The sequence below is a fragment of the Gallus gallus genome, chromosome 8, assembly GCF_016699485.2.
Source record: "Gallus gallus isolate bGalGal1 chromosome 8, bGalGal1.mat.broiler.GRCg7b, whole genome shotgun sequence".
Classification (NCBI taxonomy): domain Eukaryota; kingdom Metazoa; phylum Chordata; class Aves; order Galliformes; family Phasianidae; genus Gallus; species Gallus gallus.
Genome location: NC_052539.1, coordinates 19,253,404 through 19,269,630, shown reverse-complemented (window position 1 = coordinate 19,269,630; position 16,227 = coordinate 19,253,404). Strand labels below are relative to the sequence as shown.

Below are 16,227 nucleotides of genomic sequence, written 5' to 3'. Positions count from 1 at the left end.
CTTACAGGAATTCTGAAAGTTACAGGTCATCACATTTTGTCTGCTATGGTATTTTTGCATCAAAGCATGTCAGAGAAATGCTTAAAACAGACACCTACCGCATCCGTCTTTCCTTAAGGAATATAATTCATTGGAAATCCCCTAATGCTTGGGCTGCATCTGAAACTGTTGACCTTTTCAAGACGGTTTCTCTCTGAGCCTCATTCCTCTCATGCTTTATGGTATTGGTAAAGAAGGGGAGGAGGGAATATTTTTCATTTGTCTTGGATAGAAACTTTTCCCATCCTCACCACATAGATAGAATAGTTTCAATTCAGGGAAAAGAAAGACATTTGACTGCTGGAGAGACAGAGTCAACTATTTAAAATAATAATGATAATTTGTGTGTCTTTTTAGTTACCAGAGCTTTTTGTTGTAGAAGTTATTCATAAGGAGTTGTAAGAGAAACAATCCATAAGGACCACAGGTTCCCTCCTCAGGAGTTTCCTCCCCTGCTTTGTTGTGTAGGTATTTGGTTATACTGGACAATACGATTACAGCCATCAGTAAGGTTTTTCCACCACTGTCTGTAAGAACACAACAGTTTCCATCCCAGGAGCCTTGGCTGCTGGTTGGAGCTCAGCAGGGGTGAATTCCACTGATGAGAGGGGCTGAGGAATCTGCAGTCCCTGTATATTAAACGAAAGAACCTCAACAAACCTATGGCAGGAGGGGCAGGACAAAGACCAAACACAAAGTGGCGTTTTCTTTCTTTTAGAAGTGCAGCCAGTGAGCGTGAACTCACTGGAGAAAGCCGCCCTGTCCCTTTCTGTTCTGCTTTAAGGGATGATTTAACTTAGCGTGGACGTGAGGAGGGCTAACTCCTTTAGTTTCAACCTACCTGTTGTCTCAAGGGATTGTGCCCACATAGGGGGAGGCTCCTCGGGCAGGAAGCAGCATGAAAAGTCTCAAAATGTTAACTGGGGTGTATTGGCTGTGTGGGAACAAATACCCTCAGTCGCTGCACAGAGGATGGAGACATCAATTGCAATTTAAGGAAGAGTGTGTATTAAAATAGCAGGAGTGAAGCGATGTGGCACACAAGAACACAGAAGGTGTCAAGTACAGAAAAAGAGTTCTAAGATAGTATTGAGAAGTGCTAGGAATCTAAAAGGGAGAGAAGGAGGCTGCAGGAGAGGCAACAAACATGAAGGGTGATCTCTACAATACAGAGGCCAGTATGAAAAAGAAGAGCCTGGGTTTAACAGTAAGAGCAGAGAATCAACAAGTGGTTGGGTTTTATGGTTGGAAGGGACCCACAAGCCATGGGCAGGGACCCCTCCCCCTGGAACAGGTTGCCCAAATCTCCATCCAGCCCAGCCTTGGGCTCCTCTGGTTATGGGGCACCCACAGCTTCTCTGGGCAGCTGTGCCCGTGGCAAAGTCCAGCTGAAATAGAATTATTCAACAGCTCAGTTAACCAACCTGCAGCTAATCCTGCTTCAGTGCAGGGAAAAAGAGAGCAAGTTCAAAGAGCTTTCAGGGAACAAAACAAAACCGCACAGCACTTTGCATTCCCTGCAACGTTTGCCGGTCCTTTGTAGTGAAAGGCACACGCAGCACAACACAGGCACCTCCGGTGGGATATTTGCGTTGCTTGCCGATCAGCTCACAAAAGGAGGTCTGCACGGTGAAAGGGCTGGATGTAAAACAACACTTCACTGTAGCAAGCGGCCTGAGGGTTTTGTAGAGCCCAAATAGCGTGCAGAGTCCGGGCTCCGCCGACCGGCTAACAGCCACGGCCTCCTGGGGACGCTTAGAGCTGCACAAGGGTTAATGACGAACACGCAGCTGGGTCTGTGCATTACAACGCATCCGCGGGCTGCGGGCTGCCATCCGCACGCGCTCTTTGCTGCGCGAGCATCCCGGGGCTGGCACACATCCACCGGGGCTGTGGATTGAGCGGGGTCACGTGAGGGAGGGAGGAACCGGGCTGGCCCCCAGCCAGTGGAAGGCCGATGGGTGGAACAAAACGGGGCACGAAGAGACAAATATGACTAACGGATCCTGCGTGCGTGGTACCCGCGTCTGCATCTACGAGAATGTGGGCTCTGGCAGCGGCGCGGCACCGCCAGCCTTTTGCATGACACTGGAACTGCTGCTCACAAAGTAGAATCCCGCTGCTCTGTGGTAGGAAGGATAGAGAAAAGAACATGGCCTGCATTTTGAAGGTAAATCTCTATCTGTTGCTTGAACGCATTGTTAGAGAGCCCCTTGCTGCTCAGAGGCATGGATTCCGTGTGCTCCTATTGCATTCTCGTTGTCTTTTTCTTTTTTCCCTGAATACTAGTTGTGCTCGGCGGACAGATACAGACTCTGCACCACACAGCTGTGCTCTGCTTCCCTCTGCCATTCTTCTCCTCTCCCCGCATTGTCAGCGCGGCCAGCGGGAAGGAGCCGGGAGCTGTGCACCGAGCGTAGGGGGTGAGGGGCTCTGCTTTGTCTCAGCTGACTTTGTTGGGCTGAATTCCTTCAGGAGCTGAGGCGTTTGGCAGCAGACTCCCACTACAAAGGGCAGAACGGGGGAAGTGGTTTTCTGACTGTGCAGCATTCACTGCTTTGAAAGCTAAGGCTGCAGACGTACACAGCTGCCCCAGTTGCTCCGTAAGCACGCACTCCTCTGCTGAACGTACCCAAGGTCCACATGCTCCACACAACTACATTTAGTGTTTAATTGCGTTTGTTATTGATACTGTCCAGGCTCTTTCCCCTTCACACCAACAAGCGCCAACTTACCTTGTGCTCGCATGCCTTCCCCAGCTGCTTTCCTCAGCTGAGTGCTCAGAGCAGCGTGCCATGGGGCAGGGGGTGCAGTGCCAGCACCAGGCATTGAATGAATGGGGAGGAGGCGGAAGTGTGGCCAGCAGAGAACAAACACGTCTGTTCTTTACAGCACCACTGTCACTTGCAGGCTGTCCCTGGGCTGGAAATGATTTCTTTCCCATTCATTTGCTGTCCGCCTTGCTCCTTTCTGTGTGTTTTGAATACATTCGTGCTCTGTTCCTTCTGGTAAATAAAACCTGTCTGGGAGTGCTTTGTTATGTTCAGTCTGATCTTCTAACAGAGGATTGATTACCCCAAACTTTGGGATGGCTGCATAGCAGTTGCCTTCAGCGTCCCAGCAGGACAGACGATGGCAGAGCTTCTGAACAGTCCCCAAGTCATAGACATTCCTCTGTCTCACCAAACTCAGCTCCTGTAACTTTCCTCAGCATTTTTTCCTTGGCATTCAGCTTTAAAAGCAACTGCTCGTTTCACTGCACTGTTTCCCCCCCATCCCATTCCTTCCATAGTAGTGAATTTGTGGTACGTGGATGTTCATATCTTTATGTTTTTCTTCATTCACGTGCATGGAGCTTCTGGCAGCTTTTATTAATAACTATGACAAAGTGCAGAAACTTCCCTGAACCCGCAGGTTCTGCTGGGGATGGGTGGTAACCAACTCCAGCAGGCAGCACTGATGCAACAGAGTTCAGTCATGATAGGGGCTGAACTCTGTGAACAGGGCTGGGCTTCACAAAGGCAAGCATATGCTTTTTTTTCTTTCTTTCTATCTTTTTTTTTAAACATTCTTTGAATCTGCAGGTGTTCTAGAAGACAAAATTTCTTTCCTGATCTTAACCCTATTAAAAGATCACATCCCAGTTCTCCCCTCTGGCCTTAACAGGAGATCGTCATCAACTGTTACGGGAAAGCCACAGTGTCTCCCAGCCCTTTCTGGGCAGCCTGGTGACACAATGTCTCCCAGCTTGCCACAGATGTGACTTCTGCAGGGCCTGCCTTAGGGTTGAAGTTACAATGCAATAAGCCGCCTCTCTGCTAAGCCCTGGACTCCTGTTCGGTTGCAGTTCCAGTGGTGCTCCTTGACAGGCAGCCCTCTGTCAGCCTCATTCTTAATCTTGTTAATACAGGAAGGTGCATGGATAGAAAGTGAAGCAGATAGAAGATTAGTTGTGCTGTAAGGCAAACTGGACTTTCCTACATGGACACCTCATAGCAGTAATCTGAATTTCTAGATCAAGAATACTTATCAGTATGAGGTTTTAATGTAATGCCTATAGTTTAAGTACATAGACAGGAGTTTTCTATACTTTCTAGATCTGACGAAAGTGAAAGCAGCAGTTGCCCTGAAGGGACTGCATGTTTTTCTCACAGCAAGGGAATTTGGAATAGCACATCTTTTGATATGACAGGGAGGTAATTCCTTTCTGCAACTACAAACCTGTTAGCTGCATCCTCCTTCTTTCTCTTATGTTTGTCCAGACATTCTGGTTTATTTGGTCAGTAACTGGTATGGAAATATACCTATAGGACAGGCTTTTAAAAACATGTATAGAATTTATGATGGATGGTGGCAGAGTGTAGAGGAAGGCAGGACAATTGCTCCCTGCCACCTGTGCTCCAAATACCTCTGTGGTGTTGCCTTGGGGCTCTACTTGCTGTAGTTCCCAGATCTCTTTTGCTTTATTTGTTTTCCTTTTGCTCTTATTCTGCTTGCGAAGATACTGAGACTCATTAAGAGTTGAGTTCTGTATGTGGGAAAGCTTAATTTAAATGATGTTTGAAGAAGTTGCGTGTAAAGTACAAAGAAAAGAAGTGGCTATTAAATCGTGTTTACTTGCAGTGGTTAAAAACATTTGGAGAAGCATATAACCTTTAGATATCAAGAGTTCCCCTTTTAATAAGACTTCTGCAGGAAATGATTGCTGTGTGTGGCTCTTGGGAAGGCAGCTTTCCTACAGTGTGTGCTGCTTCTTTCACTGATCATAGCTTCAGACACCGTGTCCCGGTCGCTGGTGGGACATCCTCATTGTAAACAGTGAAACTCTCTTCTGAGGAGCTCTCTTTTCTGTCGAGAAAGATCCAAGTTCTAACACATTGGATTGTACTCTTTCCACACACGCAGACCTCACCCCAACAGGTATTTAAAAAGAATAGCAGAATCACTGAGTGAAGCGTAGACACTTCCTGGAGGAAAACGATTTATCTTATGTTTGTTACTATGGCAGCTCCATGCCACATGGCTGATTACTGGATTAACTGAGTGATTAGTACTGATGTAGTCACCATTATCACTGCAGATGTTGAACTCCCCAACTGCTACTGTATCAGGCACTGACTATTCAAAACAATATTTCATAACTATCAACGTCAAAACTATTCATATATCCTGGCCTTGAACATCTCCAGATGATGGCACTCCGTATAATGTTAATATCCCCTGCTGAGGATTGAGCTGTGATGTTTTAAAACACGTGGGTGATCTTAGTTTACAAATGTCACATTTTGCAGTGGACTGTACTTTCTTATATTCACAAACTCTCTTCTCTTTAAGTGGAGGTTTTGAAGGAAATGGAGGAGATGAATGATGTTGTCATGCTACAGTTTAAACTGCATAGGTTTAACATGGTAGAATTCAACAAAAGTGCATTTGTGATGGGCCAGTACAGTGAAAGCTAGGTGTGAAATCTAGAAAGATGTCCATTTCTGTGGTGTGCTGTTTATTTACCATGCAGTGAATGAAAAAATAATTTAATCTGTGTGTAGACTGGACATGACCCTCTACCAGCAGAGATAACAAATGAGTTGAAACCTTCACTGAAAATATACATTGCAAATAGTATTACAGCCCTTCTTCAGAAGTATTCAAAACTAGGCTGGATGTGGGCTTTGGGCTTTGTCATAGAGAAAGGTGCCCCTGTCTGGGGTGGGAGGGAAGTGGAAGTAGGTGGTCTTTAAAGGTCCCTTCCAATCCAAACCATTCTGGGATTTGTATAACCTCCAAAGCAATGCTCTCACTACTGCAGATTTTTGAGAGTTGGTTCTTCTCACGCTAAGAAGTTGGCTAGCTAAAATACACCGCTTATTTAATATTTGTTTTATCTAATTATAAGATAAAAAGAACAATTTTGCAAGATACAACGCGTGAGTTTTAACCAAACCATATATGCTTGTAGCCGTGTTTGACAGGATGCTGTCAAAGACTTTGCATTATACAAGTCCCTAGCAGTAACTAGACTTGCTGTGAGATACAAGGCCTTCCATAGAGGTGATGTATATATCCTGCTTCAGTGAGGTCCAAGATAATTCACATACCCCTTGATTATTAAACTTACTACAGCAGTGTTTGTGCATGGGACCTGGTCTGTTTTCCTACACTGAAAACTGTGCTTTGCTCCTATTTGATGCTTACACTGTTCTCTCTCCTCTGACATGTTGAGAGAGAGGCAGGTCCCAGGAAGAGAAAAAGGGTGACCTTCTTTGCTTGTGATAGGATGCCCATCTGATGGATCAATTCCCAGCATCTTCTACATTTTCTGCAGGTTAACTATAATGTGAGCTCTCTACACAGCCTGTTGTAACCTGATGATCGACAGTTTTCTGAGCTATTCCTATTGTGAATAGCTGGAATAATTCCTGTGAATATATCATCTTCAGAGATGGAAAGTATTATGTGATGCAAAAGATCATTTATTCCAAGCTACCGGTTTCTGCCGTTTTTTATTCTTCATGGCTTCTGCAAGATTTATTTTTGTTTCTGTGTTTGGTTATAAAATGCTCAAGGGAAGAAAAATATGATGTGAGGAAAATACAAGAAGAGTTGTACCCATTTCAAGTGTCCAGAAAATGTTCAATTCCAAATGTAATTAACAGCAAAACATGGTTTGCTGTGGGACAGTTGTTTTGAAAAACCTCTTCCAAGAGGAGAAATCAATGCAGTATTAGTGCTCTGTTTTTGTGTGATACATGATTGCTGTGTTTTGGCTATTTTTGCACTGCTGCAATATGGATTGTGTGCTGTAATGGTTTTTCATTCGCTGTGGTTGTTTCCTAGCTTTCAGAGGTCCTGCTCAGGTGGTGTCATCACTGAGAAACAGAGCCAGGAGCAAGAGTGGCCACAGCTAGAGTAAGCTGTCTGTCCAGGGCTACCCTGGTGGGCATATATTTGGTACGCAGAACTACTATGGATGGCCAGATGAAGATAAGTTAGGTGATGGTGCACGTTCTCCAATGCATGTGTTACAGGAAGAAGTATTCAACCTGTGTCTCCACAAATCTCATACTTAGTCACTGATGAGTGAATTGAGACCCCCTAATTCTGTAACAACTCAGGAGGATGCAGTCAATGGGCATTTGGCATCTTCAGTAGCAGGAATGCTTGGTGCAGTTTCCAAGAATAAGTCTGCAAGCCGCCAGCACCAATGCACGGATTTTGGGAGGGCTGCTAGAGAGCCACTGGTGGGTTGTGTTTGAAATTAAACAAGAAAATATTACTGGAACTATGATAACTTATGTGTTTTTCTTTTTTTCTTTTTTTTTTAATGTGCAATGTGTTATCAGACTAGATCTCAGAAATCAGGATATATTGCTCTCTGGACTCCAAAACCTTTATTTGCACTTTCTTCTGGAAAATGCACTGTCATAGCAAGGAACCTTGAAAATCACTTCTAGGATCAAAATACGTAGAGGTGCTGCAATTGGTGTGAAACTGGGCTTCCTCTGTCTTTAACTCAGTAGAGATATAAAAACTTAAACTGCAAAACTGGCACAAAATTAAGACCTGCCTCAGGTTTGCATTTGAGTAGTCCTGTGATAAACCAATAATGGGGCAGAAGTTGTTGTTCTGTAGTTCCTCTTTAAGCAACAAAGCATGTGTCATCCAGATAATCTGACTGTCCATATATTTGAAATTGGACAAAATACAGCCTGAGAGATCCTTTTTCATCCTTACTGGTGAGAAGAACAAAGATGAGGTAGGAACTGGGGTGGGATAGCTTAAGAGATGAAATCTTGTAAGCAGTGCTGTAATGGAATAATGGATTGTGTTGTGTAAAGACAATCCTATTGAGTAGTTCCTGTATACCTGTGTAGCATGCATAATGCTTTAAAATTGATGCAGGAGCACCGCACTTGCTAGTAATTAAATGAAGTGTAGCTTCTTATGAAAGATGTATTTTGGAGCGATCTGCATTGCCAATAGGCAGTGAAATGCTAGCATAGGCAGGTAAAATCCAGGTGTGGAGCAGTTGGAAATCAGTAGAGAAGCATGTTTATTTCATGGGAATAGCAATTTGCGTAGTGGAAATGCAGAATGAATTATTTATAGATCCTATTTCCTCTAATGAGGCATACCTACATGGGGCCAGGAAATCTAGCCAAAACCTCCTTCTTGTCATGACAGTGGTCACTTTTTCCTGTGCTTGTAGATACCTCTGTGACCTCTTCCAGGTATGCTTAGTTGTGATGGCTGCATGCTGTTTAGCCTTACTACCCTTGAACAATACATGTGGGTCATGTTCCTCATTGGCTATATATGCCGCCACCCCTAACCTGTAATCCTGCCCAAACTGTAGGTAACACAGAATATCTGCCTTGCTTAACTTCTGCATTTCATGGTGGATAAAAAGGATAGCCAAGTTACTTAGGAAGTAGTACTGCGTTCCATTAGTACTAATGATATTTTTCCAATAGTAATTGTAAACAGTTTAATAAACAGGGTTAATGATTGTGTATGTCAGCTTTTTGCACTTAGGCCTCTATTACTTTAGATGTGTTCTCTTATTCAGCAAGTAAGTGTATACATATGCATGTGTCAAGAGCGTAGCGTGTTAATTCAACTTCTGCCCTCCTGGAGTGCTTGTACCTGGGATGCATTGGGTGAAGTTCAGCTGGCATTCTGTTAACGCTTTGCTTGTAGTTCTTTTTTCTGTCTTGGTGTGTCTGGTATTTCAGTTAATGGTTAGAAAACGAATGTTTCTGAAAACTCACCTTCAGATATTTGCTGAAACTAATGCTGAAGAGTGTGCTTTTTTTTTTTTTTTCTCACTGAAATCTTGCATGAGACCTTATTACTACTGCCAGTCCTTTACTCCAGTGGGAAAGACTGACTTTGGTGTGCTTGTTCTGAATGCTAATTGTAGGAGCTGTTATAGCTATGGGCTCCTATTTCACCTTTTACTTCTGATTATCAGTTTCAAGTTTGCCTAAGGCCACTGCAAAGAAGAACAGTCATAGAGTGAGAAGTGCATCCCCCAAAAGGCAGATATAACACAGATCATAGGCATGTGGAAATGTGTTGTAGCTACTTCATAGCTTCAAACTCTGCAGCAAAACATTTAGCAAGAGTGGAAAGAAAATTGAATTTGACAGACTTGCTGCTTTTTAGTTTTTCTGTCTGTTTGCCAAATCTTGCTCTTGAAGGGAAGTCCTCAGCACGTTGTGAATAAAGCCCAAAGAAGTGACTTTCCTTCTGGGCCTCAAAGCAAAGCACCGTGGCTAGTCATGATTTGCTAATGGCACTGTTAAAGTACCGTTGCTTTATTTGTAAAGTGTCTTGTGTAGCCTTGCATGAAAGTGCTCTAAAGCAATTTGTGGGAAAGTGTAATCCATTTATGGAAATAAACATCCTTGTAGGAAGACAAATGTAAAACTCGTCAGTAGTTCAGAGAGAACTGTGGGAGGTCTACTTGGGGAAAACATTGAAGTAAAAACCTGAGCGTTCAATTGATACAAAAATCATTTAGTAGGAGAAAACATTTATTTTCTTGTACTGCATGAAAAGTAGTTTGGGAATTGCTGTTTAGACCTTAAAGGTCTGTGGCTCTAGCAGGCTTAGGTATGTGACAGCTGGTTGGTGTGGGATGGCTTCTGTTTTTTTCCTTCCTCAGTAAGGATTTCTATAAACAGCTCTACACTTTAACTGCTAGTTATATTGTTCCTCACCGCCTTATCAATAAGAAAAACAATTACTGTTTTGAAGCAGGCTATCTGTTACAAAACAGAAATGATAAGATAACAATCCAGTGTGGATTCAGTGGACGTAATCTTATTTTAACCTTGAATCAAAATAGTCATGAACAACTACAGAAATGAGGGATGCCTGTTTTAATGAAAAATTCCTGGAGACCTTCTAATCCAAAGGAAATGGGAAGAATTGTTTTCCTTGCATAGCACTTACCATTGCTGTGCCTCATCTCATGCTTAGACATACAGTGTGATTTTCTATTTGTTTTGTTCATTTCTACCTCTGAAGTTCATTTAGGAGAGTAAAAAAAACCCCAGTGAAATAGAATATTCATATTGAATCATGAGTGTGGTATTCCAGATGACTGGAAAGGTTATGCTATTTTGCGTGTTTCTGTGACTGTCAGACAGGCTGGGTACAGAGGAGTAGAATTAGCAACTAGTTTGCTGCTGCCCAGATGCTCTTTTTCAATATACTATTCTTGAGTAAAAAGTGTAAACTTATTGTGTTTAATGGGTTGTTTGCTTTTAGGAATTTAAAACTCTTTATAAATTAAGAAATATACAAAAAAAAACAAAAAAACAAAAAACCCAAAAAACCAGCTTCCACGTGTGAGCCAGATGTTGCTGATCTTGTGTGAAAACTTCCCTTTTAGTATTCCATGTGTGACTGCAAAGTATGATAACTTAATTAGTGTAATGCACATACACTATTGCTACGTATATGTAATGTATTTGCTTAATAGTTTGCTTCTTTTCCTTTTATTAGCCATTTATTTGCCATCCTGTCCATGAGAGAAACTAATGAAATATAATAAGAGCTGTATCCAAAGCTATGGAAGGAATTGATTAAACTTAACTGAAATAATTTCTTTGAAGCATAATAGCAGAACGCAAATGCATAATTCAAAGCAGAGTTAGGTAACACATGCTTTGAAATGCTAGCTTGCAGACAGATAAGTATAACCATTTTCTTTTAAACTCAGTGAAATTGTCTCCTGAAACCTCAGTCTGGAGATCACAGCTAATGATAGAAACTTGGGTTAAGTTTTGATAAGGGTTGTTACTTCTACTTCTGAATTTACAGTGCTGTCAGTCAGCATAGTACCCAGGCATCAGCGTCATATCAAACAATTTCCAGTAGCACTGGGAATTAGCTGAGCCACTTCATTATTAGTTGCATCAAGTCTCCTCTGTTGTAAATTATAGGAAAAACTGTGCTAATAATTTTGAAGTCAAATTACATTGCATTTAGCAAATTTTACTTGAATGTGTAAGATTTCTTGCATCTTTGCACTCTAGTATGCTTTTGGACTTCAAAGGTTTAGTTGTGATTTTACATCAAGACCTTAAATCTAATTTTTCAAAAATAAACAGGATAATGTATGAGTTCCTGTTGTGTAGAAGGCTGAATATGAAATTTACATGAAAGAACAGATAAGACAAAGCTGGTTTTTACAGTGGGCGTTCTTTATCTCCTTGCAGAACTGATGCAAATGGAAACTTACACATAAATCTGAAATTTCGTGTTCTTACTCTAATGCTTCAGAATATCAATTGTCAATTTCCTCCCTCCTGCACAATGTTATTAAATAGAAAAAAATTGAATATACCAGTGAAGTACTCTATCAGACTCCGGAGTGTCTGGGTGCTGAGTGCTTCTTTTCCTTCCCAGACTCGCAAAGAGGGAAAGACACAAAAGTAAGAACTGTGAAAGACCTCTGCCTCCTTCTGAACTTGGCTGGTGGTAGAAGTGCTGATGGGGGCTGGGTGTAGGATGCTCTTGTGTTAGGAACCCAGAAGAAAGCAGGGAGTGTCCCTGGCTGTGTGTAGGTGGGCAGACAGACTTCTCCAGCCCTCAAGGGGTAATATGAGATCAGTGGTATACAGATGGGAAGATGTTGTGTATTATTTTTGGCTTTTTTTTTCTGTCTACTATTAGGGAGAAATAACAGAATGGTAGACAGGGCTCTCCTCTGTAATTTTATTGCTGCTGCTTAAGCAGTAAACAAATGTGGTGAAGTGGAATAATATTTACTGTGAAACCATGGGAGAAAACATTTTGAATATTTTCTTTTGGTTCAATTTGTATCTCAGACTGTTGGTAATTCATGTTGTGTGAGGGGGGGAAATACGGGCACAATACAATAGGCTGCATTATTGTTTCATTGCAAGAGGAAGGCAAAGTTGGCTTTTCTAATGTAATAACATAGGATTTTTTTTTGTTATTTGACCAAAAAAAAAGAAAAGCAAACAATGGCTTGTTTCTTGTTTTGCTGAGAGAAATACTGTTCCTGGAAGCCAGCTGCAGGAGGCTGGTTGGGGACCATCAGACAGTTGCCTCCCAGTGGGGCACTGCAGCACTGCTTTGCTGTAGCAGCAGGAACCTGGATGTAGTGGTGTCTGAATGCCAGCTGTGGATTGCACCTGGCTTGTCGGAATAGGTGAGGTGCCCAAAGGCATTTCTTGTAATGACAGCCTGTCATCTCGCCTAATTGAGGCCTGTCTTCAGAAGATTGCTCTGTGTGGATTTTTTAAACCTTCTGTTCTCTGGGAAATGCAGGTGCCCTGTGGCGATCAGGACTTGGCGCTGTTTTTTTTTCCAACTACGGGCTGAAAGTAACTTTTTAAAGTGTGACAGATGGGATGGAAGAGGGTTATTGGATGAACTTGTAGATGCACTTCCCCCTGCTCTCATTCCCCACGCATTTTCTACTTGTAGTATGGAAAACTGATGTGTGTGTGCTTTCTTGCCATAGAAACTAAAGGTGAAAAATCCTGAATTCTGAGGTTTCTCCTTTGCAAAGAACGGGGGAGATAGGCACGTCCTATTTTTAAGAGCACCCTGGTAGCAGTGTCTGAGGGAGCTGGGTTTTGCTTGGCCTGGGGCGCCTTGCAGCACCTCCCAGCAGTCCTCTGCCGCCTGCAGATGGCGCTGCTCCTCAGAGGGAGGTGAGCAGCAGGAGGAGCCAGCAGCTGGAATTAGTAGCAAGGGAAATTCCAGGTAAATGCAAGGGGAGAAAGATTACCGCTAAGACTGTAATAACACCGGTACGGGGACATGGCGTATGTATCCTTGGAAATGTTAAAAAGTCGTCAGGACGAGGCCTTGAGCGGCCTGAGGTAACTGAAGCTAGGCCTACGGCAGGCACGAGCTGGTTTTGGTGATCTCTAGAGGTCTCCACTCTTAATTATTCGGCAATTTAATGATTTCTACCGTGGTGGTGTTATAATTCTAATTGTAGTACATCATATGTGGCAGGTTTATTGAAATATGTCTAACAGTTGTGTTCATAGCAGCATCCAAACCTACGCGCAGGTCAAACATCTTTGGTTCTCTTTAGCCTTGCAGAAGTGGGGCACTGGAGGTACAGCAGTGCAAAAACAAACCAACAAAACCCACAGAGAACTTGTTTTTAAGTAGAGTAGTGACCCGAAGAGCTGGCCCTTCGGTTGTACAGGATCCCTTTTCCAGCTGCCTTAGGGGATGACTGAGAGTACTGTCTGATAGTCCCACATGTAATGTTCTTGATCCTTCATTAAGGCCTCAGTTGCTGTACTTGTGAGAAAGCCTGGAGAATTGTATTTGGCAGCAAACTCTAATGTGGCTTTATTTCTCCCCTGTAACCTAAATTTAAATTTTCATGCATAAAGTATTCAGTTAAGAATTTGGGGACTGGAGGAGTGCAAGTATTTTTGCTGTGTGTTTTCAACTTGACAGGGAAATCTAGCTAAACCAACAGGAGGCTTGGAACTAGATGATATTGAAGGTCCCTTCCAACTCAAACTGTTCTATGAGTCTCTGTAGTAATTTCATAGTTACTGAGAGAGCAAGTGCAAAATCAGTTCATCTTTCTTCAGCTTTTTCTCTTGCATTTCACTAACTTAGCTCACTCTGTTTTTCCCGAAGGCCTTATTTAAAACCCATATTCTGAGTTATTACCTTTGTCACCGAAGGAATAAGCTTCATATAATTATACAAGAGAGACTGATCTGGAACGAAGTTTATACCATGCAGCTAGTATTAAATTTTTTTTTTAATTAGGTATTAAGGATAAGTGAAGGAATACTTGATGTGTAGGCCTTTATTACAGCTGAACTACATCACTCCTGTTCATCTTATTCAGCTATTTTGTTTCTATTGAAATCCCCACCCTTTCATGTTGCTCAAGGGCTGTGGAGTAGGCACAGAAAACTGAGTTCTAACCACATAAACCGTGTTATGGTAAGACTGCTATTTGAATTTCACACAATTATTTTTACTGGAATGCTAGAGCATATGATGCAGTTTGTAGGCAGTGTCTGCTAGATAGGCTGAAATGTAGTCTTAGAGATTTCAGAGGAGCTAAAGGAAAATGCTTTGCTTTGCTCTCATCGTATTACTTTCTTGTTGTTTTTAGGGTTTTTTTTTTTTTTTTTTGAGGCTTATGATGCTATTGTGTTGCCTGACTTCTCTATCTGTCACTTGTCATGGCTCAAAATCAACTGCTAAAAACAATTGCTGGTAACTGCTGTTCTAGAATATTGTAGGTAACAAAAATCAGTTTACTGATGCATGCATGGTGAGTGAATCCATTCCAACATTATGGTCACAGACCTTTACTCGAGTGTACTTTTGGCCTTCCTGCTAGCTGTATTTACTGCCCGGGAAGGTTCAAGTAACCTTCCTAGGTTTTAACACCCCACTATGTTTCAGCTTTTGTATTCAAGGCAAAGATCAATTCAGCCCAGGTTCTTTGCCAAGTTGGGTGTAAATGGTGGGTGTTACATGCTTTGGATTTAAGAGGATGGACTTCACCTGACAGTTTTGATGCTCTCTGACTCCTGAAGTAAACTACAGAATTTTGCACTGTTACAAAGAAGAATCCATAAGTTACAGAGTTCACTGCAAGCCATTTGACATCTCCAGAGGTGACTTTGTATATCTGGAAATATTATTGCAAGTCTGCTATTATTGACAAACACGCACAGCTTCAAGTAAACTGATGCTTGCAAGAGGGGCTTGGAGCATGTGTGTTTGCATGTGTGTCTGTGCTCTGGCAAACAGAAGGTAATAGTGAACATAACTGTTGATTTTGTATCTCATGTCCTTTGTCTTTCTGGATGTAATTTCAGGCTTTTCAGCACATTTCCCAGTTTGTTAATTTTTCTTTTCTTAGATTTTCTTCTATAGGGATACAATATTTTTAGTATTCACTGGGTTGGTTTAAGGCAGACTGGAGGCCGTTTGTGGATTACCGTAATTGACCCAGAGTTGTTTAATTTTTCAGTTGTTCAGATTGCCGTATTTAACAGCAGTAAAATATTCCATCTTTTCCAGTTGAAATATCTGTAATCTAACTTTCATAAGCTGTAAGTAAATAGTCCTGTCTATTACTTTTCTGTTTCAGTTGCTCTTACCAGACTTAGAGAATCAGAATTTTTTCTGATCTGGCTCAAGGCAAAATTCCCTGTTAGGTTCTCTCCTCAGGAGCTTTAGCCCCAGAGACTGTGGCTGTTTTTCCTCTTTCAAAAAATCTTCTAATAGCTCCTTTCAGTAAAGAACATAAACTAAGGACAAATGGAACAGCTCTGTTCTTTGTTAACACACCTGGATTGAACAATACTGTACAGTGCCCTCTGGTATTTTAAGGCATACTTGCTTTAAAAAAAAAACCAACAAAACAAAACAAAAAAACAAACCTGCTAAAATAATAAGCAGAGATTCAACATAAACCAGAATAATGTTCTGTCTTGAATCTAGTTTGTCTCATGTTTGGCTTTATTTAAGCAAAAAAACAAACAAACCAAAAACCAACCAACTGTGTGGTGCAATTTGCCAAGCATTAAATGCAAGTCTATCTTGGCTATCAAGAGCAGTATCTCAGAGTGGTCTTTCTGAGTAATCTACTGATTTCTTAGCCATCTAGTTAAATTTAGACTCTAGGAAAATACAAGGCTGCAGATATTTTATTTTTCTTTTCTATTTTTTTCTAATGGGACAAAGTATTTTTTTTCCTCCGCACGATTCAACAAAAACAACAAACCTCTGAGCAACAGAAAGAATTTGCAGACTTAATCTCTTCTATTAATTTGAACTTTTCTTGTTTTAGGCTTTTGTGTACTTCTGTGAAACTTGTATGAGGTCAGCTCTGACTGTGCTCAGATGGGATTAATTAGCATCCTTTCTGTGAGGCTTGACCTGTACTGTGTAAGAAAGGATCTTGTTCCTTACAGAATAAACAATGCTCTTGATGAAGTATTTTAACAGAGCAGTTGTAAGGGAATCTTATCTTTCTATTTTTTTTTAGTAAATACTTAGTTATTGTGTTGACTCAGTAACTCTGAGTAAGAGTCGTCAGGACTTTCTGTGCTGTAGCAGTGACTTTCCAGGGCAGCTATATGAAGGATTTCTTTAGTTTTAGTAGTGAGACTACTGCTCCTCCTGCTGTAGGGAATTGGTTTG

General features: G+C 41.8%; 1 protein-coding gene across 1 annotated transcript in view; it reads left to right on the top strand.

Moving 5' to 3' along the window:
- The first annotated feature begins 1,973 nt into the window (after positions 1 to 1,973).
- Positions 1,974 to 16,227, top strand: part of ST6GALNAC3 (ST6 N-acetylgalactosaminide alpha-2,6-sialyltransferase 3) — a 200,670-nt gene continuing 186,416 nt past the window's right edge. Inside the window, exon 1 of the mRNA XM_025153111.3 lies at positions 1,974 to 2,209. Coding sequence (XP_025008879.2) covers positions 2,192 to 2,209 — 18 coding nt within the window. The 5' untranslated portion in view covers positions 1,974 to 2,191. The remainder of the gene's footprint in view (positions 2,210 to 16,227) is intronic.